Source organism: Camponotus floridanus, unplaced genomic scaffold (genome assembly GCF_003227725.1).
Source record: "Camponotus floridanus strain SB8 unplaced genomic scaffold, Cflo_v7.5 scaffold37, whole genome shotgun sequence".
NCBI classification, from domain to species: domain Eukaryota; kingdom Metazoa; phylum Arthropoda; class Insecta; order Hymenoptera; family Formicidae; genus Camponotus; species Camponotus floridanus.
In genome coordinates this window covers 1501900-1529340 of record NW_020229514.1, presented here as the reverse complement: position 1 = coordinate 1529340, position 27441 = coordinate 1501900, and the positions used below count along the sequence as shown (strand labels likewise).

The 27441-nt window shown below is 38.2% G+C and overlaps 1 protein-coding gene across 5 annotated transcripts in view; it reads left to right on the top strand.

Moving 5' to 3' along the window:
• LOC105253206 (alpha-mannosidase 2) overlaps positions 1-27441 on the top strand; it is a 132808-nt gene that overhangs the window by 61285 nt on the left and 44082 nt on the right. For all 5 annotated transcript variants that reach the window (XM_025411042.1, XM_025411046.1, XM_025411045.1 and 2 more), the window contains exon 2: positions 791-1262. In XM_025411042.1, coding sequence (XP_025266827.1) covers positions 936-1262 — 327 coding nt within the window. In that variant the 5' untranslated portion in view covers positions 791-935. The remainder of the gene's footprint in view (positions 1-790; positions 1263-27441) is intronic.

The following is a 27441-nucleotide window of genomic DNA, read 5'->3' as shown; positions in this document are numbered from 1 at the left end:
TCCCGTGTTTCAACATGAAGCTCTATGCATTATCATTACAAGCTTATAAATTTGCATTTACGCAACAACATTTTATCCACAAAATTATTTCAACACAAAATATACTAATATCAAAATTTTATTCAAAATTAAGATAATCATTTGTTATTTTAAATTTCAAATTTTAATTGCATGCAAATTCGGGAAAAATGTTATTTAAGGATGTTTTGTACCTATTTTCAAAGTATTAAGAATTAATGAAAATTGTACAGAATGTCCTTACATATGTTTAGAACCTTCGGTACAATTTTTAAATCGATTCACTAAAGCGTTTACAAGTTACAAGGATTTTAATTTGCATCGAATTAACATGTGTTCTTATGGGAAACGTATACGTCGATTCAAATGACAAAAACACATGGAAATAATATTCAGAATTTATTGAAAATTTGCACAAGTTTAGATAGAGAGAAAATATTTGGTCAAATAATATTATACAAGTACTAACTGGTTAAAAAGATATTAAATATAATTCAATAAAGTTAGCCATGTATCTGTCACAAGGCGAAATTCTCTGCCAAAAGTTAATCATTTCGATTAACAAAATTCGGAATATTTCCGTAAAAACGCAATAAATATTAAAAAATACATCTCTCCACTGTAGCTAAGATCAAATTCTAATATTCCACGCATTTCTCATACTTGAAATACCCCAAAAATAGATATATTCGTCAATATTGATTTTCAGCTACTTTTTGCTGGGATCGTACATACAATGCATCCTTAAAAAAAAATCTTTTCTCTGTTTAAGGCCATTCTTCTGCGATCCATGGAGCCGACGAAAGACGATGCCAAGGATCGATCGTGGATCGTCGTTGCTGATGCTACATCCCTAGATGAATCACCGTGATCTATGAGCTTACAAAGTACGCGAGTGGCATCGAGTCAATTGAATTATGTACAAGATACTACGTCGCGGCTCCGGCCGCGTGTTCGTCCTCGGCGTGGTGGTGCTGTCGCTCCTGTTGTGCCTGTACTACGTCAGCCAGGTCCAGGCTCCGCCGTCATCGTCGTCGTCGTCGTCGTCGTCGGGTCATCCCGCCGCCGCCGCCGCCGCCATCCTAAACGAGGAGCTCAGATACGACCGCAGCAGCCTGACCTCCATTACCCCGGATTATAGCGAGTCACCGGACGCCCGAGTGTCGCTCGCCACCTGTCCCGTAATCGTCCCACGAAACGCAGACATCGACGCCCAGCAGGAGTTTAGCAAGTTTGACTTTCAAGTGAGTCCGCTCTGCTTTTTTTTCTTTGCATCTGGGGAAAATTTTCCTGCGTCCCTCGCTCTTCCTTCATTTTCTTTCTTTTCTGATTTCCATGAGATATATTTTTCCACACACGGTGTAGACGTTTCATTATTTTGCAGTGTCTCCTTCTTTTGCACTCGAGAAAAATGAATCTGAATATCCTCATTCAGATGATCAGTGAAGTTAGGAATAAGGAAGGTGGAGCGAGGATCGAGTTTTCTCGATAGCTTTTTTTCCCATAAGATTATCTTTAGCATGTACCCTTGGCGCGTAGTATTTATGTTCGCGAAAGTTTTCGCGGAATATACGAGCGGCTAAATTTTATACCAATACTTCATAGACGGTCCGCGTTAAGTCCGATCGTTTTAAAAGTACCGCATCATTAGCCGCGGAACTTTCGTCGTCCCCCGCGAGAGTCTGTGAACTTTACTGATTTAATGGTTGGCCATTGTAATAAGAGAACTCTTCCATTTACGCGCCATGTAATGAAAAAGTCGTTTACCGCCATGTCGTACACTTTGCTTTTAAAAATTTCGCGATGAAATAATGGAGATTGATTAATTGAAAGTTAGTATTTTTCGAAAGATGCGAGAGATCTCGTAGGAATCGTCGATCAATTTCTGGCAGCCAGCTCTGTAAATAGGGATCGTTAAATTGTTAGAAAGTAGCGTTGAATGAAATTGGCACGTTTTTCGTCGAAATTACTTTTTAACAATCTATTAGTCACCGTTTCCGATAAGTGCCACGTTTGCTTATGCCGCCCCTGGCATACTTGATAAGCGGATGCGCAGTCTACAATTCAAATCTTCTCGTGTTCGCCTAATTACAGAGCAACCGGCCGCCATTCTCCGCTGCTTAGCTGTTCATGGCAGTAATTTCCGACATTGTATACTTGCGACGGTTTATAATCGAGATGCAAAGGAGCATTGATTTCGCTACTTGACGAGATTCGCTTCGTTACAAGAATATCGTTAAACATCCGTTTGACGTAAAAATATGACGTGAGAATAATTATTTTATTTTTTTTTTGCCGTTCATTAAATCCATATTTGTAAAATTGCAAGCTTATACAATTATGCTTGAAAAGTGAAAAAAAAAAATTGTACTTACAAAAGTTTAATATTTTATAAAATATTAAACACACATTTAGGATAAAAATGTATGTGATAAAATTAAAATGATAAAATGTTCTCGTACATTTTTATATTTAATAATTTTTAATAATTTTTCAAGATTTACTCAACTTAAATATTTCGAACTACGTGTTAATTAATTATTTAATTTTATCGTTGAAATGTGAAATTGAATTTACCATTTTTGTATGATGTTCTCGCTTTGAGCTTCATTTCCATTGAACCGTAGTGTATAAAAAAAATTTTACAAACAAACGAACGCAATGAATTTGGATGATATGTTTATGCTTGTTACACAGTTGAATATGTGAACGACGGGGATGCAGTATCGACCTCTCACCGTGCTAATTTAATTAACCGGCCATCCTCGCGTATCGAAAAATTGACGTTATTCCGTAGCCAATAGAATAGAATTGGGAAAGAGGGGAGGAGGGGAAAAAGTGCTGAATCGAAGCACATTTTGTTCGTGATCTCGTTCATCGATTATTTATGGCTTCGCGTGACGAACGAGGTTCGCGGTGTCGAAATTTTTATCGCACACGCGCCGCTGTAATTTGGCGAACGCGCCGAAAAAAATCTAGTTTGTCTCGTTTATACGAAACATCCCTCCGTGGCTCTCGCGCAACTTGTCACGAACAAATGTTTCTGATAATGCGACTCAACTTTTGCGTAGCGGTAATAAACAACATTGTGCTTTTTTTTTTTTTCGTTTTACTCTTGGCCGTTATGATGATTTTTACCGACTCGACCTATCGTTGTTTTTAATTTTTTACACACAAACTGCATTAAATTTTTGCCGAGTTTATTTCCGTTCGTTTCTCTTTCGAAAAAAAAGTCGGAATCGCAGCTTGCTCTGTCGCAAATTTCCATCTCAACTTGTATTACTTCCACAACGCATAAACACGCGCACTCTCTCTTTTCCCTCCGCTCTTTAAATTTATCCATATTTGTAGTGTAACAAGAGTTTTAAAACGCACTTTTAAAAATTTCCGGCTAATTTGAATATTTCGTTTGGAGGGAATTAGCGGTATTAACTCGACTCTTGTCAATTTTGACTCGAATTTCGCGTCGAAAATCAAAACATTTGGCACGATGTCGGTGTTTCTGCAACTGGGATGTGATGACAGGGCTCGAAAAATCGCACGTTGCGTCGATCGAGAAAGACTAATCGAACGAAAATTAATACGTCATGCGATAATTTGCTCGAATCTACGACCTCGATACGTCAGTTACACACGATGAAAGACAAATCGAGTTACGTTGCAAAATGAGCAGCAGCGACGACGACAGCGGCTAACGACGTTTCGACGAGTCGCAAATTGAATTTGACGTTATCGCACCCGCGCTGAAAATTGTACGCACAATTCCATACAATCCTACAAACGTTACTTTGGTCTGATCCGACATCGCCGACGGATTAGTCGGTTACGAAGGCCAATCGCGCTTAATTGCCAGTCAAGGATGCTCGTTAAATTCGCCTTAATTCCATGCCATGGTCGTCGTCATCATTGGGTATGGAATTTCGATAATGCCTTGTTGTTGTTGCCGGTGCTTCCGGAACGGAGTTACTTAGAACGGCGAAAACTTGCTTTGAGACGTTCCGCCGCGAACCTTGGTGTAAAGTTGCTCATCCATCCGAGCATTTATTAATGCGAGCAAAATGAAGCTCTCCTTTGCAGAGCACGTGCTAATTTCAGCACGCGGGTGCGCAAATAATCCAATTATACCCTTTAAATTTTAAATAACCCTCGACGTACATATATATTTCTTTATGAGCTCCGACATAATTGCAACCTTGTATATTTTTTTCAAATAATTTTTTTAGCTCGCAGAATATCTTTATGCAATTCGATTATAGTTGATACTTTTAACTCGCCGATAATTTGATTTATGCGAGAGCGCAATTGGATTATCGTAGATATATTTGCCGAATCAATTGCTTTCCATTTCGAGAATGGCTTGTCGGCGTCATAATCAAAAGTATAACGTAATCTCGCGCGAGCAGCGAGCGTTTCCAGTGAGCGAGTTGCATATTGATGATCGCATTGACGACCAAGCACTCAAAGAGCAAAAGGTTGCGCATTTATGATAGTCAGCCGTTATACTATACATATATATATATACGGTATATATATACTTTCTAGTAAAACTCTTCCTTATCGAGATATTCGACCGTGTCCAGACTTTTTTAACATCGTGTGCATATATATTTATACAGGGTGCTCCTAAATTTGCGACAAATATTTTAATAACAAATTCTTTGTAACATTTTAAGAAAAGTCTAATACGAAAATGTCGAGGCTATATAACAAAGGAGAGGCTATGGAATTCTTGAATATTTTCACAATAATTTCACCAGTCAAAAGTATTCGATTCGTGGAAGCACCTTTATCATTAGCCATTTTGTCATCCCTGAGCGCGCGAAATTCTAGCTCTATGATTTAAAAATTTTTCCCATTTGAAAACTATTATAGCTTCGACATTTTCGTATTAGACTTTTCATCTTAAAATGTTACAAAGAATTTATCATTAAAATATTTATCGCGAATTTTTAGAAACACCCTATATATATCCCACCATGGTTACGCGAGGACAGATTTACGCCGATTATTGTGTATTTATTTCTCGACGTTCGTTACCGCGACCGTATCCCGTTTATAATTCATCGGGATCGGAAAATATCAAACGCCGAGTATCATTTTAGCGAGTTAGTAGAGTACATTTAGAAAATTATACCCCGGTGAAACCGTGTTTTGCTTCGTAATCCGTTGACTGCAACAATCGTTCCGCGTAACTGACTATTCGTTTACGGGAATAACATTATTGGCAAGGGATTTCGTATTCGGTTGCAATTTATTAGCGTTTGTTTGGTTTTCAGAGAGAAAGAGAGAAATTGCGTGCACGAGTACAATTTTCGTCATGATTTATCGAAGATTTTATTGAGAAGTAAATGTATTTCCGTCAAATTTATGATAAAAGTTTTGCGAATCGCGCAGAAATAGATCACCGGGAAATAGGGAATTAAGCAAAATTCCGATTTTGAATATCATTTGAAGAAATGAGAAGTCGTTTTTAGAAATATTTTCCTTTTGTTTCATTTATTAGTGCACGTTTTAATACATCCTAGACTTTTCTCAATTTTTCGAGATTCAACAAATATTTCGAAATCATCAAGAAGCTAATCACGATTTCGGACAAACATTCCATTCGGTCCAAGCGACAATATTTCATTCGTGGCCGACGTTTCCGCCAAAATTCGTTTTTCTCTCGTCGCCGGTGAAGGTTTCCCGGTCGCGTAGGCAGGGGAGGGTGCGGTCCGAATATCTGCGAGGCGTACAATATTCCGGAACTTGCCATCCCGTTCCATCTCTCTCGCTCTCTCTCTTTTTCTCTCTTCCCATTCGTTAGCAGACTACATTTCGCAATTTGCTTAAGCAAACCTTCCCAGAAATTCATATCCGTCCCTCGAGCCAGTCTGGCACGAAACGCGTCTACGGCTTCTTCTCGAGTAAGCACCGTGCATCTGACGTTTTTAAGACGTAATCCTGACGTGATATTTTCTCCTTGTGCGTGTTCCGAGGAGGAGTTGAGCCGAGAAGACGGGCAGGATATAGCTCGCAATTGGGGTGTTGATCCGTCATCCGTTTAAAGAAACGAGTCTCTGAAATATCCTGCGATATACTTTTGTATCTCTAAAGCGATTTAGTAAATTTGCTTGACACGCAAGATTTTAAAAGTGTCGCGTTAAGCAAAGTTTCTTGCGCGTTGAAAATTGAAGTCCCAGAGAACAAAAATTAGTGTCAAATCAAAATTTGTATACTTAAACTAACGCGTTCACTGTTTCATATATACGCAACAATTTATCTTCTTGGAAGAATTTAATAATTTTAAATTTCAACAATATTATAGTCTTATTTTAATATTGTAATTGTCACCAAGAATTTATAATTATTTAATTCTACTTTAAGAAAATTATAATCTTTGATTTAAAAATGTTATTTTCTATCCAGCATTGTTTCTTTTTCGTTCGAGAAAATTAAATCTTAAATCATAAGAATATATTTTTCTCGATTGAACTATGTAAAATGGCTTAATTCAAGTAAGCAATTATTTTTCTTTAATTAACGCAAAATAATCTCATTTCAAGATTTCCATGTTGAAACTAAATATATTTTCAAAATAAGAATGTCCTTTTTTGTGCACGTACTAGGAAATAATCAAGGGCAATAAAGTGTTTGTGCGAAGCAAACCTAAAATTAAATAAATTACGAATAAGATTATAAATTTGCGTGAAATTTTCGATCGCTTCTTATAATTTTACGAGTTCTTTTATGTAAGCGTATTTAAAGAAAACTTTCGGTTACATTTTGTATTCCGTGTCAGTAGTAGAGAACTTGCGATACATTTTTTACGAGTCTCAAAAATCCTAGCCCGTCCCGATGCGAGCCTTCCAGACAGATTGCGTCTCGTGCTCTTGACATTTTTAAGACATAATTCAGACGTGATACTTTCTTCTTTGCCAGCTACGAGAGCAGACTTCAAGAGTTGAAAGTCGCGCCGAGCAAAACGCGTCTTGGAAAATCGAGGCGGCTTATTTCGAAATTGGGTCATAATTTTCATTACTGGAATTAATGACTTTGTCTTTTAAATGGAGAAATATCACGCTTTGGAAATCGGTAACTTTGGTAAAATTACGAAAATATATTTTGCTTCAAGTACAAGTTTGCTTACGCTAATTGGACTCTTCGTTCGACTTAATCAACCCCAGTCCAATCTCGTAATATGGATTTTTACCTTTCTCTCGCGCGACATTATTTTTGAACAATTTTTACATAATTACATCGTGGTTTTCGCGTACAACCATGCGAGTGTCACGGTACGTACGTGCTCCAAAGGATCGTACGTGCCCTCGCTAACGGCGCGAAAACGCCTTTTTGCCATTATGCTACATAAAGCGTAGCGTAAGATAGAGCCGGAAACACGCGTGCGGATCTTTCGCGTGCGGGCGTTTGCGCATCGTTGCAATTTTCGCAGGATTTACAGGACGGGAGAAAGAGAAAGAGAGAGAGAGAAGGAATGTCTCGGGCTTTATACATATTCCGTCTTATGCGAAAATCCTCGTTAACAATTTAATGGCGCGTCGCCGCTTATAATCTCGCTTCAAACAATGTCTGTTCGCTTTGTCCGCGCGCGGCAGGACAAATTACGACCCTCCATTTAATTTAATACCCTCGTCGTTCGTCCGCGTGTCGTCGCATTACGGTGCTCGACGTGACGGAATAATCCTCAAAGAACATTATTTTCCCGCGACAGATATACACCCACCGATCAAGCGGAATCGCGCGACGCGACACTTTCGTCGTGAATCGATAATCGGCCACTTGAACCCGACGAAAACGTAATCCGCGGATCGAAAAGAACGAGGGAAAGAAAAAGAGAGAGAGAGAGAGAGAGAGAGAGAGAGAGAGAGAAAAGATTCATCGACTGTGAGGAATAAGTAATCCACGTGACCCGGTGGACCCTTTTACTCGTCTCGTTTCGTCTCCTCCCTTTTCTTTCCTTTCCTTTGGCTACACAAAAGGCACCGAGGCGTATCCGCTTCGTAATCCGCGAAGAAACGACTTCGTTACTGGATTTTCTGTACCGTAACCAGCCGCCGCGACGATGGGGTCGTCGTCGTCGGCGAGGGGATGGTTGTCTATTCGCCGCGGTGATCGCGGACGATAAGGCGCTTTAATGCGTTTTATTGATTGCAACGGTAAACAAAATAGATATCCGCGTTTTAATGCGGTTAGTTGTTATTCGTTCTTTTTATGTCCTTTTATGTTTGTTTTTACCAGTCTCTCTAGCACGAACATGTCGAATCGAGCGCGATTCCGCTTCAAATAGAACGAGATAATCTAAATGTCTGTTTGTTTTTCGTCCTGCAATATTTCATAGAATCGGCAATCTAATAATGTAGCATTTCAGGCGATTGTATATTGTTTGAGTTTTAATTTATAATCAATCAAAGATTTATAACTGAAATGTCACGTGTAGTGATGCAAAAATTCCAATAAATTATTCTTATATATATTTGTTTTAAGGATGTTTCGTATCTATTTTCAAATATTGAGAATTTAATGAAAATTGTACAGAATGTTCTATGTTTAGAATCTTCGGTACAATTTTTAAATCGATTCACTAAAGCGTTCACAAGTTGTAAGGATTTTAATTTGCATCGAATTGACATGTGTTCTTATGGGAAACGTATACCCACGTCGATTCAAATGACAAACACGTGGAAATAATATTCAGAATTTGTTTAAAATTTGCAAAAGTTAGTTTAGATAGAGGAAAATATTTGGTCAAATAATATTATACAAGTATAACTGGTTAAAAAGATATTAAATATAATTCAATGAAGTCCACGCAATTTTTCATACTCAAAATACCCCAAAAGTGGATATATTCGTCAATATTAATTTTCAGCTACTTTTTGCTGGGATTGTACATACAAAACATTCTTAAAACATACGTAGAGGGAATATTTCACATGTTATTATTCTTAAAAATCATATTATTTAATGTAATCCAGAGAGAAGCTTTTTTTTGGCAAAAATAAATTTGGTAAAATATAATATAATTTCTTTCACGCACGCGCATATTTCAAGTTTTTATATTTATTTCATGTCTCATCGCTATACTCAATTACGTTCAGAATAATTTTTCCTTGTACGGATTTATACGATTGGGACAAATTCGTTCTCCTCTTTCCGCTGGCTCTGCTATTCTCCAAGATTCCGCAAATCTCTTTTATATAGCGGTACACGCGTTCAAATACGAGATGCCGCCGCGAGATTACGATGGATCCTTTACAAAGAGTCTCCTCTTCTTCCGATCAAATTCCCTCGCACGAGACAATAGAGATCATAGATATGTATATATTCATCGCGGAGAAAAGACGCGTGGGAGGCTCGTAATTAAATCGAATTTGAGAATCGTTCTCTCTCGCTCTCCACCTTTGTCTTCGCCGTGCATCGCATTTTCCTTGGCGTAACGAGCTTTCGCCTCGTTCCGAATCTTTCTCTCTTGAAATTACGGGCGTCCTCCTTTCTTTTCCCGCACATATATTTTATACACGCTCTACTTTGCAAGTAGTATCGCGCCGTACAAGGACCGAAGACGTTCCCTCAAAGGATTTTCCCGCGTTACCGCGTTGCCCTCTGCCTCTCCTCTCCCTCACTTCCTTCTGAGAAAACGCGACTCAGCGTCGACGATGGGATTGCACGGCCTAGGAGCTGGAGGAGGATAGAGCACGGGAAAACCGGAGGACCAAACAAATGCGAAGGAGGGAGATGGGGGAAAAAAGCAGAGGGCGGAAGAAGGTGGGAAAAGACGGACGGTTCTTTTGAACCGACGCGCGCACCAGCGGGCGGGCATCGCTCTGATTTGCAAAGGCATTTCCGGGATTGTCGTTTTCTGTGTAGCGCGCGTCGCGCATTTATTCTCCGGTCTTTCCCTCGGCTTCGTCCTCGTTTCCGGTGACGAGGCCACTTTGCTGCGATCGTGCGTTTCCTCCCGCGCATTTCCCGGGATGTTTCTCCTAATCCTCCCCCATACGTAAGGCGATCGATATCGCCGACGATGACACATCGGGTCCATCAAATATACATCTCGATTGGTTATTCGGCAAGAAAGTAGCATGTATCGAATTCTATAGAAAAATTTATCCTCATTAAAAAAAAAGATATTAATCATACATTATTGATAAAAATTTGAAATGGCAGCCACATTTGAGGAAAAAAGATTACTCCGTTATTACCGAGTGATTAATTTAATCGAAAGGCATGAAATTTTTTGAAAAATGTATTTTCTCTTAAAAAAAGAACTTTCTACATATTTGAGATAATTAATCCGTTTGCGATTAATCGCTCGTTTATCTCAGAGAAATGTAATTACGATTAGCGCTCTATTGTTCGGAGCGCCGCGATATAATTGCGATTATCTCGTGAAGAAATTGCAGTTGCAGCGGTAACGAGCTTCGCCGAAAGGAAAGGAAAAAAAAACGGTCGCCGGACTACTTTGGCAGTGTTTTTCGCGATGTCGCAACCCGTCTGATTCGTTTACTCCATACTTGAAGAAATTGGCGGTAAATTAAGTTTCTCGGTTGCGTCGCGAGTCTCAAAACTCACGGTACGGTTCGCGCGAGCGGCAATTTTCCGCGACGTGACAAACGCCAATTAAACGACGTCCGCGGACTCGCGCGCGGTGTAAACAATACGGAATTCAATAAACCTCGCTGTTCCTGGCGCACGCGAAAGTCCAATATTTGACTCGGCCGTAGATTAAGCTCGAAAGCCCGGCGCGCGTCGAACTTTCCAGATTGCTCTCCCGTCGCCTATGCCGCCATTAATCGAATATGACAACTTCGACTGCTGGATCAATGATCGCGCCAAGTGTCGGTAACTATTTGAAACCTCTTTTGTCCGGCTTATCCGAATGATAAAACAATGAAATTAATGGAATTAATTGTTTTTTCATCGCGCAAAGCTTTGTGAAAAATCGTCAGGAAATTACGAAAACCGGGAAAATGTAATTGTACATTTCCACAACAACGTAACGAACGTAATGAAAAAAAACTGGGAGCGAAACATTCTATAATTTGTAGTTGCGAGAAATTAAATTACGCTTTAATCGATATTCAATGTCTCGATATTAAGCGCGCAAAATAACAAAATTTTACTTCTATATGAAGAAAATAATAAAATGTAGCCGAGTAATTTTTTCATTTGCTCTCAATTTTCGCGTATGCTTTTCTGGAATTGTTGTTATTGTAGTTGAAACTTTACGAGGATCGGAGAAAGAGAGAAGTTTGCGAGAAGAAAGCGGGTGAAGTTTGGAAAAAAAGAAACTTTCGCGTTTTATCTCCAACTCTGAAAATCATAACGAAAAGAGATTTTATTTTCGAGAAAACTCGCTTGAACCGCCGCACATTTTTCGCGACATTTCTCGGGTCTCGTCGCGAACAATCGACGAGAAATGTCGCGTAATTATAACGGGCAACGTAGTAATTCACGGCAGCGGCGCCTTGGGTTTGATTTTCACCTCTGTTACATCCACGTGTAACGAGCTGAACCCTCTAATTGAACCCCCGCAGGAATGCCTCTGCAGGAAGGCTCTCCTCTCTCCATCGGAGAGGATTACAATACGCGGGTAACCGTGGACAAGCGGCGTTGGCGACAGGTAAACGCATGCCACATGCCTCTGGTCAGCACGCCAGCCAAATATCAATTAGTCCCGTTAATGAGAAATCTCGCCGTGCGTCAACGTTAGTTACAGAAACGCGCTACCGCTTTTATTTGCGAATTTATATCAAAGAGCAGGAATAATTCTGCAAAAATTTCGTTGTTTGTCAAATTCTATTTCGAAAAATGCCTTCGATAATTGTTGAAAATTGAAACATATCTTTCTTAATTATTCGTATCATACGTTAAAAAAATCTCTCTCGTAAATAGTCATAGTGCGTAAAATAGTTAAAGCCCGTAATTTTATCCGTAATTTGAGATTTATTAAAAAACAGATTCCATTTTTTTTTTAAATAATAGAAGCATTGGAAAGACATTTAATCTGTTATTTTAAACCTTGAGATTATTTGTTTTTCTGGTGAAATAAATTTATAAATGTCCATCCAAGATTGATTAATGTTTTGCGTAATCGAAAAGATGCCTTCCACGACGTAGGCAGACGAGGAGAAGGGGGTGAAAGGGAAGGAGCTTTGAGCAAATGACTTGGATGTCGAGGCATAATCTCTGCTTACGAATCGGATAGAAATTCATTTCAGTAGTCAAGTTGAAATATACGCGGAAACGCCCGCAAAATCTATTGCGGGCAAGAAACTCCATCAGAGACGCGCCTGCAACTTTGTCCATTCGAGAATAGTCGCGTGACACCGCGACAATGAGGCCAAACGCAGCGCCGTTCTTTTGAGACCGCTCGCCTGCACCCGGCATTGTTCCCCGACTTTGCATTGTGCCGCCAACTTTTGAATGTAATAACAATAAGAAACGCGCATTAAAACACACGACATTGTGCATAAAAAAGGCGTGTTGTTAAAGCGCGAGAGTACATTGTCTCATAATTGCTGCGCGGTGTTTATTAATTTTTATTAAAAATCTGATATTTACCATTTAATCAATTTTTAACAGATATCGATAATCTTTTAAATTACATTAATTTCAGCGTTAACAGGAAAAAAATACCATTTTATATTTCGTGATAAATTAAGATAGAATTAAATAATATTATAAACATTGAAATTAAATAATATTATCAATTATAACGTAAATTGCGTGTAAATATATAATGTATATTTCTCGTAAGAATAATCAAATATATAAGAAAGTAGCTTTTTCCGGTAATGACTTGGTGAGAAATTATACAATGAAAGCAATAATTTCGGTAACGTCTTCTTTCGACGATTTAATTTGCTTTGCCGATAGCTAATGTTGGAGAATAATAAAAGATTCCGACCTCGTTTAATCGGTCGTACGTCTTCTGTCGTGAATAGAATCGGTCGGTCCTTGCATCGAGTACTCGGGCCAAGTGCTATTGCGGATGACGCTCGAGGCGAACTGTTCGATCAGTCGCCGAGTATTACTACTTAACTCGTTTCTCTCAAACGGAGCGCCCGTCCGCAACTCCAAGTCTCCTTTCCGAGTTTACTTCTCGCTTCGATTTTGCCCTCGAATTGGGTGCAAGCGCTCTCTCTCTCTCTCTCTCTCTCTCTCTCTCTCTCGATTTTAACGCGAAAGATGTACCAAACTGTCGGACAACTTCAACATGACGGTGGAGAACGCTTTCGAGCGTCCGATCGATCGTCGAGTTTCATCACTGGCTTTTCTCGATACAATCGAACCTCGATTACTTCCAAGAGCGAGACCGCAGCCGTGAACTTTACACGTGTCAGTCTTGGCAAGCTTCCTGACCTTGGACGGTTTTAATATTTTAGTTGGCGAGAAGGTATTTTTTTTCTATCTGACCAAAGTGCGGTTAAAATAACTATCTCTTGCAAAACAGTTTTAAACTAGGCTAAAATGAAGAGAGATTGCGTCGGAAAATTTATCTTGCAATCAAATATGAATTATTTAGATTGCGTCAGAAGATTGATCTTGCAATCAGATGTGAATTATTTGGGATGCCGCGGTCTTTATCATTTATTGTGATTGCTTCTCTTAAAGAGTTATTTAATTAATTTTCAAAAATATAATATCATGTGTGCATTATTGAATTGTAATTTATTAGAATCAAAAAGTAAATACTAACGATATGATTAATTAGTTTTCAATTTCTTTTTTAGAAATGTTATAATTTTCTAGAAATGTAGCAATTACTGAACTTTTTCCTATATTTAACGAATCTGTGACATTATTCTGTTTCCTAGATATTCAATTTTCTAGACTTAATCTTTTTGATTGACTCTTGATGTGCATGGATCCACGAGGTTTTAGAATGGAAATTGCAATGCCAATCCAATCTCTCTTCTCTCTTTCTCTCTCTCTCTCTCTCTCTCTCTCTCTCTCTCTCTCTCTCTCTCTCTCTCTCTCTCGTTTTTTCTGTGAACTTTCGACGACGCTCTCGTCCGCGCAGATTCACCCTCTTTCGCTTTTTCCGCTTTTACTCATACTTTTTCTCAGAGTCGGAAAGTTTAAAGAAGTTTGCTTATGCCGCAATCAAGAGAAAGAATAAGAAGGATCTGTCTTATTTATCTTTCCTTTCGGCGGAAAACTTGATAGCTCGGCTCGGCTTGGCTTCGATATAATCTTCCTTTGGCAAGTCGGGAAAGCGGAAAATGATAGGTAAATTTTAGACCTTGGTAAAGAAGAAAAACATATACTCTTTGTTTCAACAATCTCTGATTGATTCGCACGCGAATATCATTAAAAAAAAACGTCCGTAAAAATTAACTCTAAAATTAGATACCTTACATTTTAACGTAACAAAAATTAGATTTTTTAATGAAAAAAAAAAAACTAATTTGTTAAGTTTTTAAAAGTGACGAAAACTAAATTTAAAAAAATCAATATGAAAAAGCTCTTTACAAAAACTGAATGAGATTTTCATATGAATGGCACTATTCCAATTTCGGTAAACTTTTCAGCTTTACATTTTCAAAATAAACGGTTCATATATATAGAACGAACAGAGCGTACGTAATGTATTTCGGCATGTCGGAGCTTCTAGATCGCAGGCATGATGACATCATCGCTTATCTTCCTTTGAATGGAAATACAGGCCGACAGAAACGTGCAGCGAAATCGATATTTCGCAAAGGAAGGACATTCGATTAAGATACGATCGTTTACATCGCTCTTTGCAAGTTGTTTATTTAATCGAACAAAAATATCAAACATTATCGAGAGAAAAAGAGAGAGAGAGAGAGAAATGGATAGCATCTTTGAATATCATTATACTACACGTTGCAAACAATTCTGTGACAAGTATATATCAGACTGGATTGAAAACTACGAGGGGGAAGATTCTTGGTTCGTCGAGAACCACTTCTGCGAACCCTCCTTTTTTCTTTTCTTTTTTTTTTTTGTTCCCCGTCTCATCTATACCTCGACATCTCATTGCCGACTTTCGCGAGTTTCTACCTCCCTTCGCTCGGCTCCCCCTTTCATGACCGCAGTCAAAAGTTCGCTACAGCGTATTGTGACGGAAATTGACGGCGTGAAAAGTGAGAGACAGCCTCTTTTGATCGACATTCAGGTGAAACCATATTGAGTGTCGATCAAACTCGGGGGATGGGAAAAATCGATATGAAAAAAAAATAAAAAAACGAAAAAGTAAATTAATTTCATTCATTGTTACCATAAAATGCTTGAAAAGAATATTCAATTTGAAATACGCGGTGAAAACTGTCGTATATCTTTCTCCTTAATAATAGAGATATATTTTCATATTTCTCAATTTTATTTTGTATAATTATTCAGAGTACAGGAGAAAAGCAGAGGGAAAAGAGCTGTAAACATAAATCGTAGATAAAAAAATAAAAATTAAATAAAAGTAGAATCGTAGAAAAAATACGTCAATTCATATTCTCGATATCGCTGCTAAAGATGTTTAAAGATTTTTACCACTTGGAATAATTTTGCCATTCTTGGAGTTAATTTGCCACGTACCCTCGTTGCTCGATGCTTATTCTAGCTATCTAGATATCTGCCTTTGATCGACAGCCTCATAATGCATGCAATGCGTAATGAGTGCTTCGCGCTCGTTGAATTATTATGCGCATGGAAGGGAACGACGAGGCTTCATCGAGCGTGCCAGAAGCAAAAGGAAGAAGTAAAGCGTAGCGTTGACAAATAACAATTTGAATAAATCAACGCGCGTTTTATGCACGCGATTTATTCCGGTGCTTAAAAAAAACACGTTACGTAACGTTAGATTCTTTAACGCTTATTAATCACACTTCAATACTAGTATTTTGAACAAGGAATATCTATGTATCGTTACTTATCATTTCAAAATTATTACAATTAATCCTAGAAGAAAAGAATAATTTTATTAGATGCTAAATTATATATTCACATTTTTTTCGGCGATTCATAAAAATGCGTCGCTCGTGGCGATTTTATAAAGCGGAAAAAGTGCCGTCACCTTTCGATTAACGGCGTCGCTCGCGACAATCCGATTATGTATCACGCGAACTGTATCAATCGCGCGTCGGAATTGAAATCTAAGGGGGCGGAATGCGCGCGGGTGCACGCACCACGCACCACGCACCGCTGCATCGTTGCGTACGCCACGTTAATCCTCGTATGGAATTATCCACGTACGGCTGCACGCTCGCCGATTATTCCCCGTAGACGAGCTACGCCGGTTTGATTCGCGCGATACCGCTAAATAATTTGCAAGAGCGAATCTGCTCGTCTGCCAAAATATTTACTCCTAATCCGGCCGCTCTGGTTCACAACCGGAACCTTTCTACCATTCTCCAACTATATAATCGATATTCCCTTCCCCTATCCTTCAAATCGTACATGGCATAATCGAATTGGCCAATCGGATGAGGTAACTTAAAGAGGATGTGATATTAGACAATTAAGTGGAATTACTTCCGACTCGGTAAAATTGAATTGAGATTTTAAGAGAGACTCAGAGGTATTACCTCCTAAAATTGTAGTAAAAATATATTTTATACGCGTAGTAAAAATATATGTTACTTGTATCAAAATTTCAATCTAATTAACTCGTCGGACGCGCGCGTATAAAAGGCCGATTGACATGCACGCGTTTTATTTTACGTATTAATTATGAACGTCGTCCCTCCGCGCACGCGTGTCGATGATGTCTCGTGGGTGATAAGCTTTTTACATATCGCCGACGTGTAATTTTTCCATTCCGTTACGCGCGCGCTCGAGAGAATATCCCTCTCCGCAGATTAAACACGCGCGCGTATAGATTTTTAGACGCGATTGCGTGTGCTCGTTGCGCTTGGCTCGCATGAATTTTGCAATAAAAGCCACGCTGGAGGCGCCCACTTATTTTCTCTTCCAGCACCGCTCTCAACATATTCCTCTTCTGTTCCTCTCCCCTCCCCCCCCCCCGTCGACCCTTTCAACCCCGTCCGCTCTCCGTCTCCCCTACCCCTTGTCTACTTCAGTGGAATTTCCCTTCCGCATAGTTCCTCGGCACTTCTCACGTCAGCTGCGATCGCTCGTTCGTGAAATTCCACGGTGCTCGATATCGGTCTTTTTTTCTCTCTCTCTCTCTCTCTCTCCCTTTATTCTCTTCACCCTGTCTCGGACTATTCCGTTCTTTCTCTCTCTTTCTCTCTTTTTCTCTCTTCTCCCCCATTCAGCCCAGAAATAATGCCCGTGCATGGGTTATAAAACCTTCTCGATTTTCCGTGCTCCAAAATTCGCGCGAGGCTTCGCGAATATCTCTACCCGTTCTCACTTGTACCCGTGAAATCTGCCAATCTCGCTTTTTAATCTTCTTCTTCGCTCTCGCGAAATTTATCTCGAATTTTGTATATCCGAGAGACAATGTATTTTCCTCATGCAAATCCCGTGATTTTTGACTCTTTTTTTTTTTTTCATTACTATACGTGTAACATTTATTAATATACAGGGTGATTCATTTTAATCTTAACAGGCAAATATTTTGAAAAATATGCGAGATACGAAAAAATGTTTTAGACAAAAGTTGTATGGTTTCAAGGAGGACATAAGATGGTGTCATTAATTTGAGCTTAAATAGGTACTTGAAGGTCACGTGAAAATCGCCCTCAATTTTTTAAATGGAACTGCCTATTTTTTATTACATATTCTTGTAGCTTATCGCGAGAGCTTTTCAAAACATTATAATGAAGTTAGTTTTCATTAAGTACTTTCCGAGTTATGAGGCTTGAAATCGTATCTCGCATATTTTTCAAAATATTTGCCTGTTAAGATTGAAATGAATCACTCTATATATCATTCTATATATGCTTTAACCGAGATAAAGGAAATTCATTTGAACGATACGTAGTTTTAAATGTTATTATAAATGTTGAATTTATGCTTTACACATTTTTATTCTACTTCTTAGCTTTCTCTCTCTCTCTCTCTTTCTTTCTGTCTCTCTCACACGTTTTCGCACAAAAAACTGTACTCTCTAAATACTTGACTAATTTGCTCGGTAAAAATAACATTTTACGCCGTTACCGCACTTAAACTTCACAATTATCTCGCATGTGCATCGTTCACGCGTGCCGTAGGAGCGAGTTAAATCGCGATTATACGATTACGATCAGATTGCAGCGTTAATATGCCGGTTTAGATTACTTCAAGGAGAACACTTATGTATAACGCGCGATTGCATTTTAAATCGTCCGCCGCTTTATACGAGAAACTGCGGAGTTTAGGACAAGATGAGCGGATAAAAATGCGATTATCCGGTCAATGCGGCGACCGCTCGACCATCCGCCCCATTTGCCATTAATCGTTTAATTGGTTATTTATGACGACGAAAAAGCGAAGGCCATAAATAATTCATCGCTTGAAAATTGGACAAGCTACGCCATCCGCGAATGCAAAAACATTGATTACGAGAGATTCAATCCTATCCGGATTCGTCGTTGATTAGACATGCGCTCGTACGTTGGCGGATTTTTAATACGTGATTCGCAGGCGGATTGAAAACAACCAATGCGTACGACCGATGCATCGAATGCGATATAATGCGTTTTCGATCCTGATTAATGCGGGAAAAATTACTCATGAAATATTAGAAAAAGAATATTTCCGAGAAACCAGAAAATGTGCTCTTTCGCGCGACTGAAATTCTGAAACTTATTTCATTATTTTCCCGACTGATATATCGCAAGATTTATGAACAAGAAAGAATCGATTTAAAAACTTTGCCTCTATTTCGCAGCTCCATTTGTTCACTTGACCGTGAAAATGTATTAATTTGTTTAAATCAAGCTTCTCTTTCTCTCTCCCCTATTGTATTATTAATCTTATAAATATCAATCTCATTATTTCAGACTTGTAAATGATTTGTAAATGATGTATCAAGATATTAATATTTTTGGAGTGTCAAATATTGAACTTTATTATTAGGAAACTCTTCGGATTCCAACTTTTAATTACATCGCTTTTTGAGTACTTTGACACGATTGATTAACCGAAAATATTACACGTGTATTTGTACATAAAAAATTCGACGTATATAATTACTCGATGCTTTTCATTTTTGGAAAATTGATTTTAGAAAATGGAAATGTTTTATCCATACTTTTTAATCTTTTTGCGATTATTATTTTCTAATAAACCGTAATTGCATTTGCAATTTATATTCTTCATAAATATATGTATTTATAAATAAGGTTAAGAGATTTAAGTATTATTTATCTTTTAATTTTTTCACGATAAATTTTTTGTTTTCTTTAATCAGCTCTAATTGTCTTTGCGATTTATGTTCCTGGGAAATATATTTACAAACAGACAAGCAATAAATGAATATATTTTGCCATACGAAAAGACTTAATTGGCTCGCTTTTTTTGGTCGGATAACCAAAGAAAGGTCTCGCGAAACCTTCCTCTCGAGATCTGTTTGCTCTTGATGAGAATTGCCATCGTAATGTCGGGTCATCGTAGTTTTCCGTATCATATGCAAACGGCGGCTTAAAAGGGGAGATCCGAATGGGTTTTGACCCGTCATGAGACGATCCTCGATGCCACCATGCCGCATTCTTGTAGGTGAAACGAGGTGGACCGCGCTAATGGATTTTGTTCGGCGGCTCTTTGTGCTCGCGATTAATCTATCAGCCTTCCACGCGGTGGCCGGTTCTTCCATTCGGTGGCTCTCGAGCTCTGTCCTTGATCGTGGGTTTCCCAGATGACGACAGCAAAAGTAATTATATCCCTTTTCTTCTCTCCCTCTCTCTTTCTCTATCTATCTATCTATCTATCTCGCGTGACACGTGATCGAGATATCTGTGCTTTTCTATTAGCACCCTTATCGTTTGTTTCTCGGTGTCTCGTGGGATAACTTTATATTACGTTGATTAAAGGGATAGATTAGGATGCACGATGGAAAAGGTAATGGCTTTTCCAATACTTTTATCGCGTATCAAATTAACGTTTATTTTACAAAATGTTTCGTATTTTAATAACATCGTATATTATTGATAAATTTATTATTATAAATAAATCTTTGGAAACAATATATGATAAATGCATAAACACGTTCGTAACGTTTATTTCTCTTTAAATAAATGTGTGTCGTGTATGTATGCGCATATGCGTGTAAATGCGGCCAACATAGTTATTCTAGATTGACGAATCAGGAGTAAAAAGAAAAAAATGGAATATATATTCTTTTATTTTAACATTCTCTCTGACCGATCGTAGCTTTTTTTAACCGCCGGCAAACTGCGAAAACAACAGAAATTGAAAAATTAAACTTTTATTTTTTTAGAAGAAAAGTTGTCATTTATTTATTTATATGATGGAATTGTATATCATTTTTATCAATTTTTTCCGGCATGTACTAAAAAGAAAGGCTATATTGAACTACATTATAGACACAAATTTTAAATTATCAGGAATAAATAATTTTCGCGTGTATTTTACAATCATCGGAAAAAATAATCTTCAAAGAAACGTGCTTAAAATTTCTTAAAATTCTCTTAATATTATAACGTAAGGATATACTTTATTTCATTGTCAATTTTTATCTCCATATCGACTAAGGGATTCTTTTTAAATTCGAATGATATCGTCTTATAATCCACACTTGTCGATTATGATTAAGAGTGCAGTAAAAAATTAATTACGAGATACTTGAACATCGAATAAAAGTCGGATAAAAAGATGTCGGAGGGAAGAAAGTTTTGCAAATGACGCCGCTAATGACAATGCTCGTCACTCAGCGCGGTACACGAATGCAGACGACGAATCGATTTTACGTGCCAGATGACGTTACGCGATTCTGGAAATTTACGAGGCTGATATTTTTTCGTCATTGCCAGCGTGGCGGAGCAAAACCTATTATTAAGGAATGGAAGTCAAATACCGATTAGCGATAAATACCAAAAACGTTGTCCCAAATTACGAGAAAAAGAATTTATTTGAAGCCTTATTTTTTCGGAAATATTGTTATTCAATTTAATATCCCAACTTTTATATAAATTTTATGCTATAAAATAATATTTGTACATTATATGTGCGAGAAATACACGTAAAATAATATTTAAATAATACATTGGGAGAGAAGCAACGCTCGGCGAATATCTTCGATTCGCACTAACAATTCGCATAATTTGATTCGAAAACTTGCGTAATTAGCAATCTTCCTCGACATTCCGGAATAATGAAACACGTTGCTCTTCGGGCGGCTTAGACGAAAATAAATATAGCCTCCGGCACTTAAATACCAGCAAGATTCCTAAACCAGGATCATACTCGTCGAAACTTTGCAGCGTCGCGCTTCTCTGTTCACATACACACATACATGCACACACACATACACATACACATACACGCTTCTCGCAAAATTAGTTCCTCCGCGGAAGCGCACCATTCTCATTAATTATGTAATCGCGTTTCGTTACGCTCGTGCTTCCTCCACCCCCGTCTCCGCCCCCCACGTGCCTTTCTTGTGCATATCTTGTGCGTTTAACTAGCGCTCTCATTCTTCGAACGTCGGTGACATTTCTTACGAGATATCAAATAGGCCACGAAAGTTTTCCGCGTCTTCGAGATGAAAGTTTCCTCGCGTTGGATACTTCAAACTGCATCTGCGCACATACGCAAACGCACGCACGTACATACACACACGTTTACACGTTGAATTTTTCACAGAGGAATGTGCGCGGTTAAATTTTTTTTTTTTTAATTTTTTGCGCACATCTTTTTTTTATAAATTTCGCCGGCGAATTTCCGGAAATCTGAACGATACGCTACGGAAGATTGGTATTTCATTCGGTGAAAATATATTATTCTCTCGCAGAAAAACGAAATATTCTTCGGATATTATTTTTATTTAGTTTATCGAACACAAACGAGATTAACAATAAAATTAGTTTGCATGCGTGACTAAATCGAATTGTTTGTTTTCGTGGAATAACGTTTTCTGTATTATAGAAAAGCAAGACGCGAGTATTACTGCTATTCAGGGGCAAACGAATTTTCGTAATATCGCTTTTACGCTCGCACAATGCCGGCATTATAAGATCCCATTCTCTCCTAAAGTGGATCACCAATAGAACGCACTGACAGCATCTTTCTTTTTATCGCAGTCGTTCGAAAAGATTCAGCTTCTTGGATCAGGTCGGATTATGTAGAAAACTTTATCTTTTTAGAAATAATATAACGCGTGCAAATGATAATATAATGCAAGTAAGCCTCTAGGAAGGCATCCTTCTTTCTTTCAAATCGAATAATAATTATGTACAAAAGTTTTGCAGCTGAATCGTATTTCATAATCCATACACTGAGAAAAATCGCTTGAATGTATCAACAAGACGTATATGATTGAAAGCATTTTGGTTAAATCAAACAAGAATTTCTGGTTGTCATGATAAGACTCGATTTTTTATAACTAGAACGTTTAATAGATTTTATTAGAAGGATTTGGTTAGTATTTTCTGATTGGATATATAAAATTTCTTGTTACATTAATTTCTTTGCTTGCCACTCTTAACTCGTATTCAATATTTGCCATGAAATGTATATAAAGAACTAGTATTAACATTAAATCCAACGTATATTTTTTTTCTCTTACGAGCAGTAATGCCAGAAAGAGGAGCTAGCTCTCTGATTGCGTGTGTTTGAGCTGCATCCTCTTCTTGTATCACTGTTTCTCAGTTGAATTTTTAACAAATTAAATTTAAAATAATTTATTCAATAATCTGAATTGAATTTATCCAATAATCTTGTTGGAATTCAGAATATTAAACAGACTTTTGAGATTAGATGGAAAAAATTTTAGACGACTCGGTGCTGGGGAGTTTAGTATTATTAATCAGAAAATTTGATAAATTTAACAGGAAGAAATTAATCAGATTCATTTGGTAATTCCTACAAGAATTCTTTCGTCCATTTTCCAACAGACATACCGGTTGAATCTACCAGAATTGTAATTAATGCAACCAGATTTTTTTCTTACTGTACTTTCCCGTCTACTCAATATAATTTCGAGAGATTTAATCTAGATGAAAAAAACTTTAATTTTGAAATTACATGACAGAAGGTATGAATTTTCCAAGAGTTTTCCCATGTGTTTTAACATTTCAGTTAACATCGCAACATTTCACGCTAGACGTGAAAAAAAGCCAGTCTTGCCGAGACAAATAAATAACACGGCGGGTATAAGTCAATCGATATTTAATTAGATGTCTCGCATGGCAGCTCGCCTGCTCCTCGCTCGTAACGCTTATTACCGTGTACGGCTACTCGCAGTTAAGGACGATCAATTAATTAAGCTTGCCGTTTAGACGAGCATGCACGCATACGCGCGCCTTGATACACGCATACGAGCAACATACGTAGCCACGCGCATTTCAATCCGCGTTGTTGTTGCAGCTACGTCGTTTTATACCACCGACCCACCAGTCGGAAACAACAATTCGCTATTGATTTAGCCGATAAATGGAATTAAATACTCACGCGTATATACGCCCGAACCCGGGGTGCTTTTGTGCTTAATCGCGCTGCTGCCGCTGCATTTCCGTTTCCTGTGGCAACAAACGCTGGTCGTTTTAGTAGCGCTCGCAATTCGCGCTTTTCGCCGATATTACGGCTTAACACGAGTGCCTTCGATCACGATGCCGTTTCGGAATCGCAACCTATCCCGTAATCATAAACCTATATCGCCAACGACCGTCCAAATGGGATCGTAGTTAAACGAACTTTAACGTGCTTTTATCGAATGAGCATCCATTTTATTCCCCATAGATTTCATCTCTTCCGCGTGTCTTTGTCGCTTTACACGTGTACATATGCGGATGTAATTAAAAAGATTAGATTATATTAGATTAGATTATACGCTTTTTCTCTTCGTCGTGTAATTTGAAATCCAAATTACCTTGCTACGATGCACCCACGCGATAGGAGGCGAAGAACAAATATTTTTCATTTATTAAAGTGACAGATTGCGATCGTCGATCCTATCCGGATCCTGCTGTCGATTCGTATAAAAAATGGTATAGGTGTGTATCAAAATCTGCCTCGATATTAAAAGTTCATAAACGTGTCATTGTTGCATCGCGTGGAAGATTATCGAGTCGATTTACATCGCGCCAGCCGCTGTTTAGCCGTTGCGGTTTCGTGCGAGTTTGAAAAATGAGGAGCTTAATTTCAATTTGCCATTGAACACGGTAGCGAACCTCGCGTGCTCCTCGCGCGATCGCGCACGCCGATAGATCCTTTCCCTGATTATCGCGTCGACAAGGACGATTATCGATTAAAAGCGGCTTATTTAACAAACTCTCGTTACCGGTCTAATTTATTCGGGATATCTGCATTTTTCACTTTTAACGAATGGATTCACTTTTACGATGGATTTTCCTCCGACGCCGAGAGAAAAATCCACGTTACTCGAAAAAAAAAAAAAAAAAAAAAAAATATATATATATATATATATATATTGTACATAAATATATTATCGACGCAATTTTTTTGAACGAGAGACGACAATCGCGCGCGCGAGATACACGACAATAATAGCGTATAATCGCAGCGAAATTTTTCACTTGCTGCACGACACATGTACATACATAGTGATTAACACGCACTTTATGCACGAGCGAGCTTCGGTTGGAACGATACGTACATACTCGGTGTCGGTCGAACGAATTAAACGACGGCGAATCGTGGTTAATCGCACGAAAACACGAGTAGAACGGCCCTAGGGCGATAAAAAATACGTTGATATCAGCAAATATACAATCGGACAGAGGGGAGGGGTTTGTTGCATACGCAATTCGAATAAAAATAAAAATTTTTCCATTTTTTTTTCCAGCAACGCTTAATATTAATACAACTGTCAAACGCATTACAAATTATAGCAAATATATACATATTAAATAATAATTGAGTGCGTATATATATATGTTTTATTTTTTCGCGATTATGCTAAATGTTCTAATGTCTTATTTAAATACGAAAAATGCAGATTTATTACGATGCATCCAGTTATTAAACGAATTAAAAATCATAAGAAATTTGACCCGTGTTTAAAAATGCGCTTTTAATATCGCATATTTTATTCGATTGACTTTTCCCGCAGATAGGGGACAGGACTTTTTATCTAAGCGAATAAAATAATTGAAGGGAAATATAGTATATATTTTTCAGAGAGAGCATTTTCGATGCGACTTTTTTTGTCTAGAAAAAGCCGGGCGATAGGCAGAGCAGGTTAGTCCAACGAGTTTCGCTCTTGTCGGAAAAGAAACGAAGCGTTCGCCCGTGAACGCAAATCGGGAAATCGAATTCCGTGTGCCGCTTCGGGTTAGGCATTATCGGCTTTTAATCAAGTTCGCTCCTTTTTCGTTCACTTCTTTCCTCCTCACTTTCTGACGTGCATCTTCGCCTTTGTGGGAACCGCTCTTCATTCGCATGCTTTCGAACTGCGCTGCAGTTAGTTAATCGTCTTGCCCGCGAGTTTACTCCATTATGGGGAGCCCAAAAAAAGTCTCAAGACATCACAATTTAATACTATAAATTATTGTCAAAAAATATGAGTATCCACTTTATGATTCAGCAATTATTCCTCCACGAGTTTAAGTAGTTACGTGACTTTTTGCTCCCACGTTCTTTATATAATAATTTAACTTTGAAGTTATATCTTTATCTCGTACTGTTTTAATCATCCCCTTCACGATTTTATATCTTCATCAAAAATTAATTTTCCACTCTCTCAATTTTAATTTCTCTCGTCCTGCAACGTGAGAATCGCAACGTTCGCTTTATATTTGTTCCATTCGTTCGACTCACCTGAGTCGCGTCAAGCGTCGGGGGATAGGAAAAAAAAAGCGCATCGCTCGTCCAGACGAGACCGCTATTATTCGATGTCGCCGTATTTGCCGGCGGAAATTTGGAAACGCGCGCGAGTCCACCGAATAAATATCGCGGCGCGCGATTCGTGCGACGTACCGACTAATGGAAATCCCAGAGCCGGCTGCGGCGGAAAGTTTTTGGACTCTGCCCAACCATCAATTTTCCGACCCTCTGTTGCTGCGGAATCCGCGCGCATATCCTTGTGGTTTCATCTCTGTCGCTTTTCCACAACGATGCCGCTCGCGTCCCCTTTTTTCGTCTATCTTTCGCGATCGATCGACACATTTTTGCTTTCGCTCAATTTCCCGGATGCGAAAACGAAAGAGCGTGTCCGGGGCAACTTTTTGCCTCGGAAAGTCGCGTCGCCCTCTTCATTTTTGCCCGTGGTCTTTCGAAGACGGAGAAGAGGAGAATGGGGGGACAGACGTACGTTTTCGTGGGTGTTTTACCGATGAGAGATCGATAATAATACAGTGTCGACGATGTAAAACATCGTCGCGCAGACGTTTCCTTCCCAGCTGAACGAGAAAACTTTTTCTATTACCCTCGCGAAGGCAACTTTTCCAGGGATGCTATCGACGCCTATGCGAGCTTTTATGTGTACTAATGTTTTTTTACGATCTAATGCTCCGCGAAACCATTCCAGGGAAAGATACGACGTATGGAAATATAGCGCATCTTCACGATGAGATGAATGCTGAAATGTCATCGCGGTAAAATTTGAGCGAACCATCGCGAAGCGCGTGTATATTCGCTTTATTTTTTAAAGATACTTTTGCTGGTATGATTTTTTATAATTAAACTATAACTAATAATTTTTTCTTCAACCTTTTTTAAGAATTCAACCTGAATTTAACTCACTGAAAGTCTGATATAAACGGATAAAAATTAATTTGTCATTTAATTGACAATTTTCATAAAACAGTTTTCAAGAAGAACGAAACTAGAATCTATTTGAATTCCATAATCGATTCATAAAAATGCAATATTTATGTCGAGAGAGATCGTAGACATAATTGCGCTCATCAAGATTTGAATTAAGTCAGGAATGTTTAAATGTTTAAACACTAGAAAATGTCGATAATGGCTCGACACGTGTCGCCTTTTTAATAAAACATCATCGTGTACTGTTAAATTATCATTAAGAAAACAAAAGGTCGTACTCCTTGTTAATAATACGGGAAGTAACTTGTAGAAGTCTCCGTGTATATAGGATGTGAAACAATACGCTACAACTCACTTATAGTTCTATCGAATATTTTCTTAGGGAAGTCACCCTACTTATTCTTTATTTTCTTATCAGGAACATTTATGAAATATCTTACAAAAACACTCGTTAATTTTTCGATTACAAAAGCAGCGAAGAAAAGAATGACAAGAATAATAATTTTTCCATTTGTTTAATAGTCGGAATCCTTTTTTTACTAATCGAGAAAAATTTTTTTAACTAAAAATGTTTTCGCTCTACAAATTATGTAGAAATTTAAAATG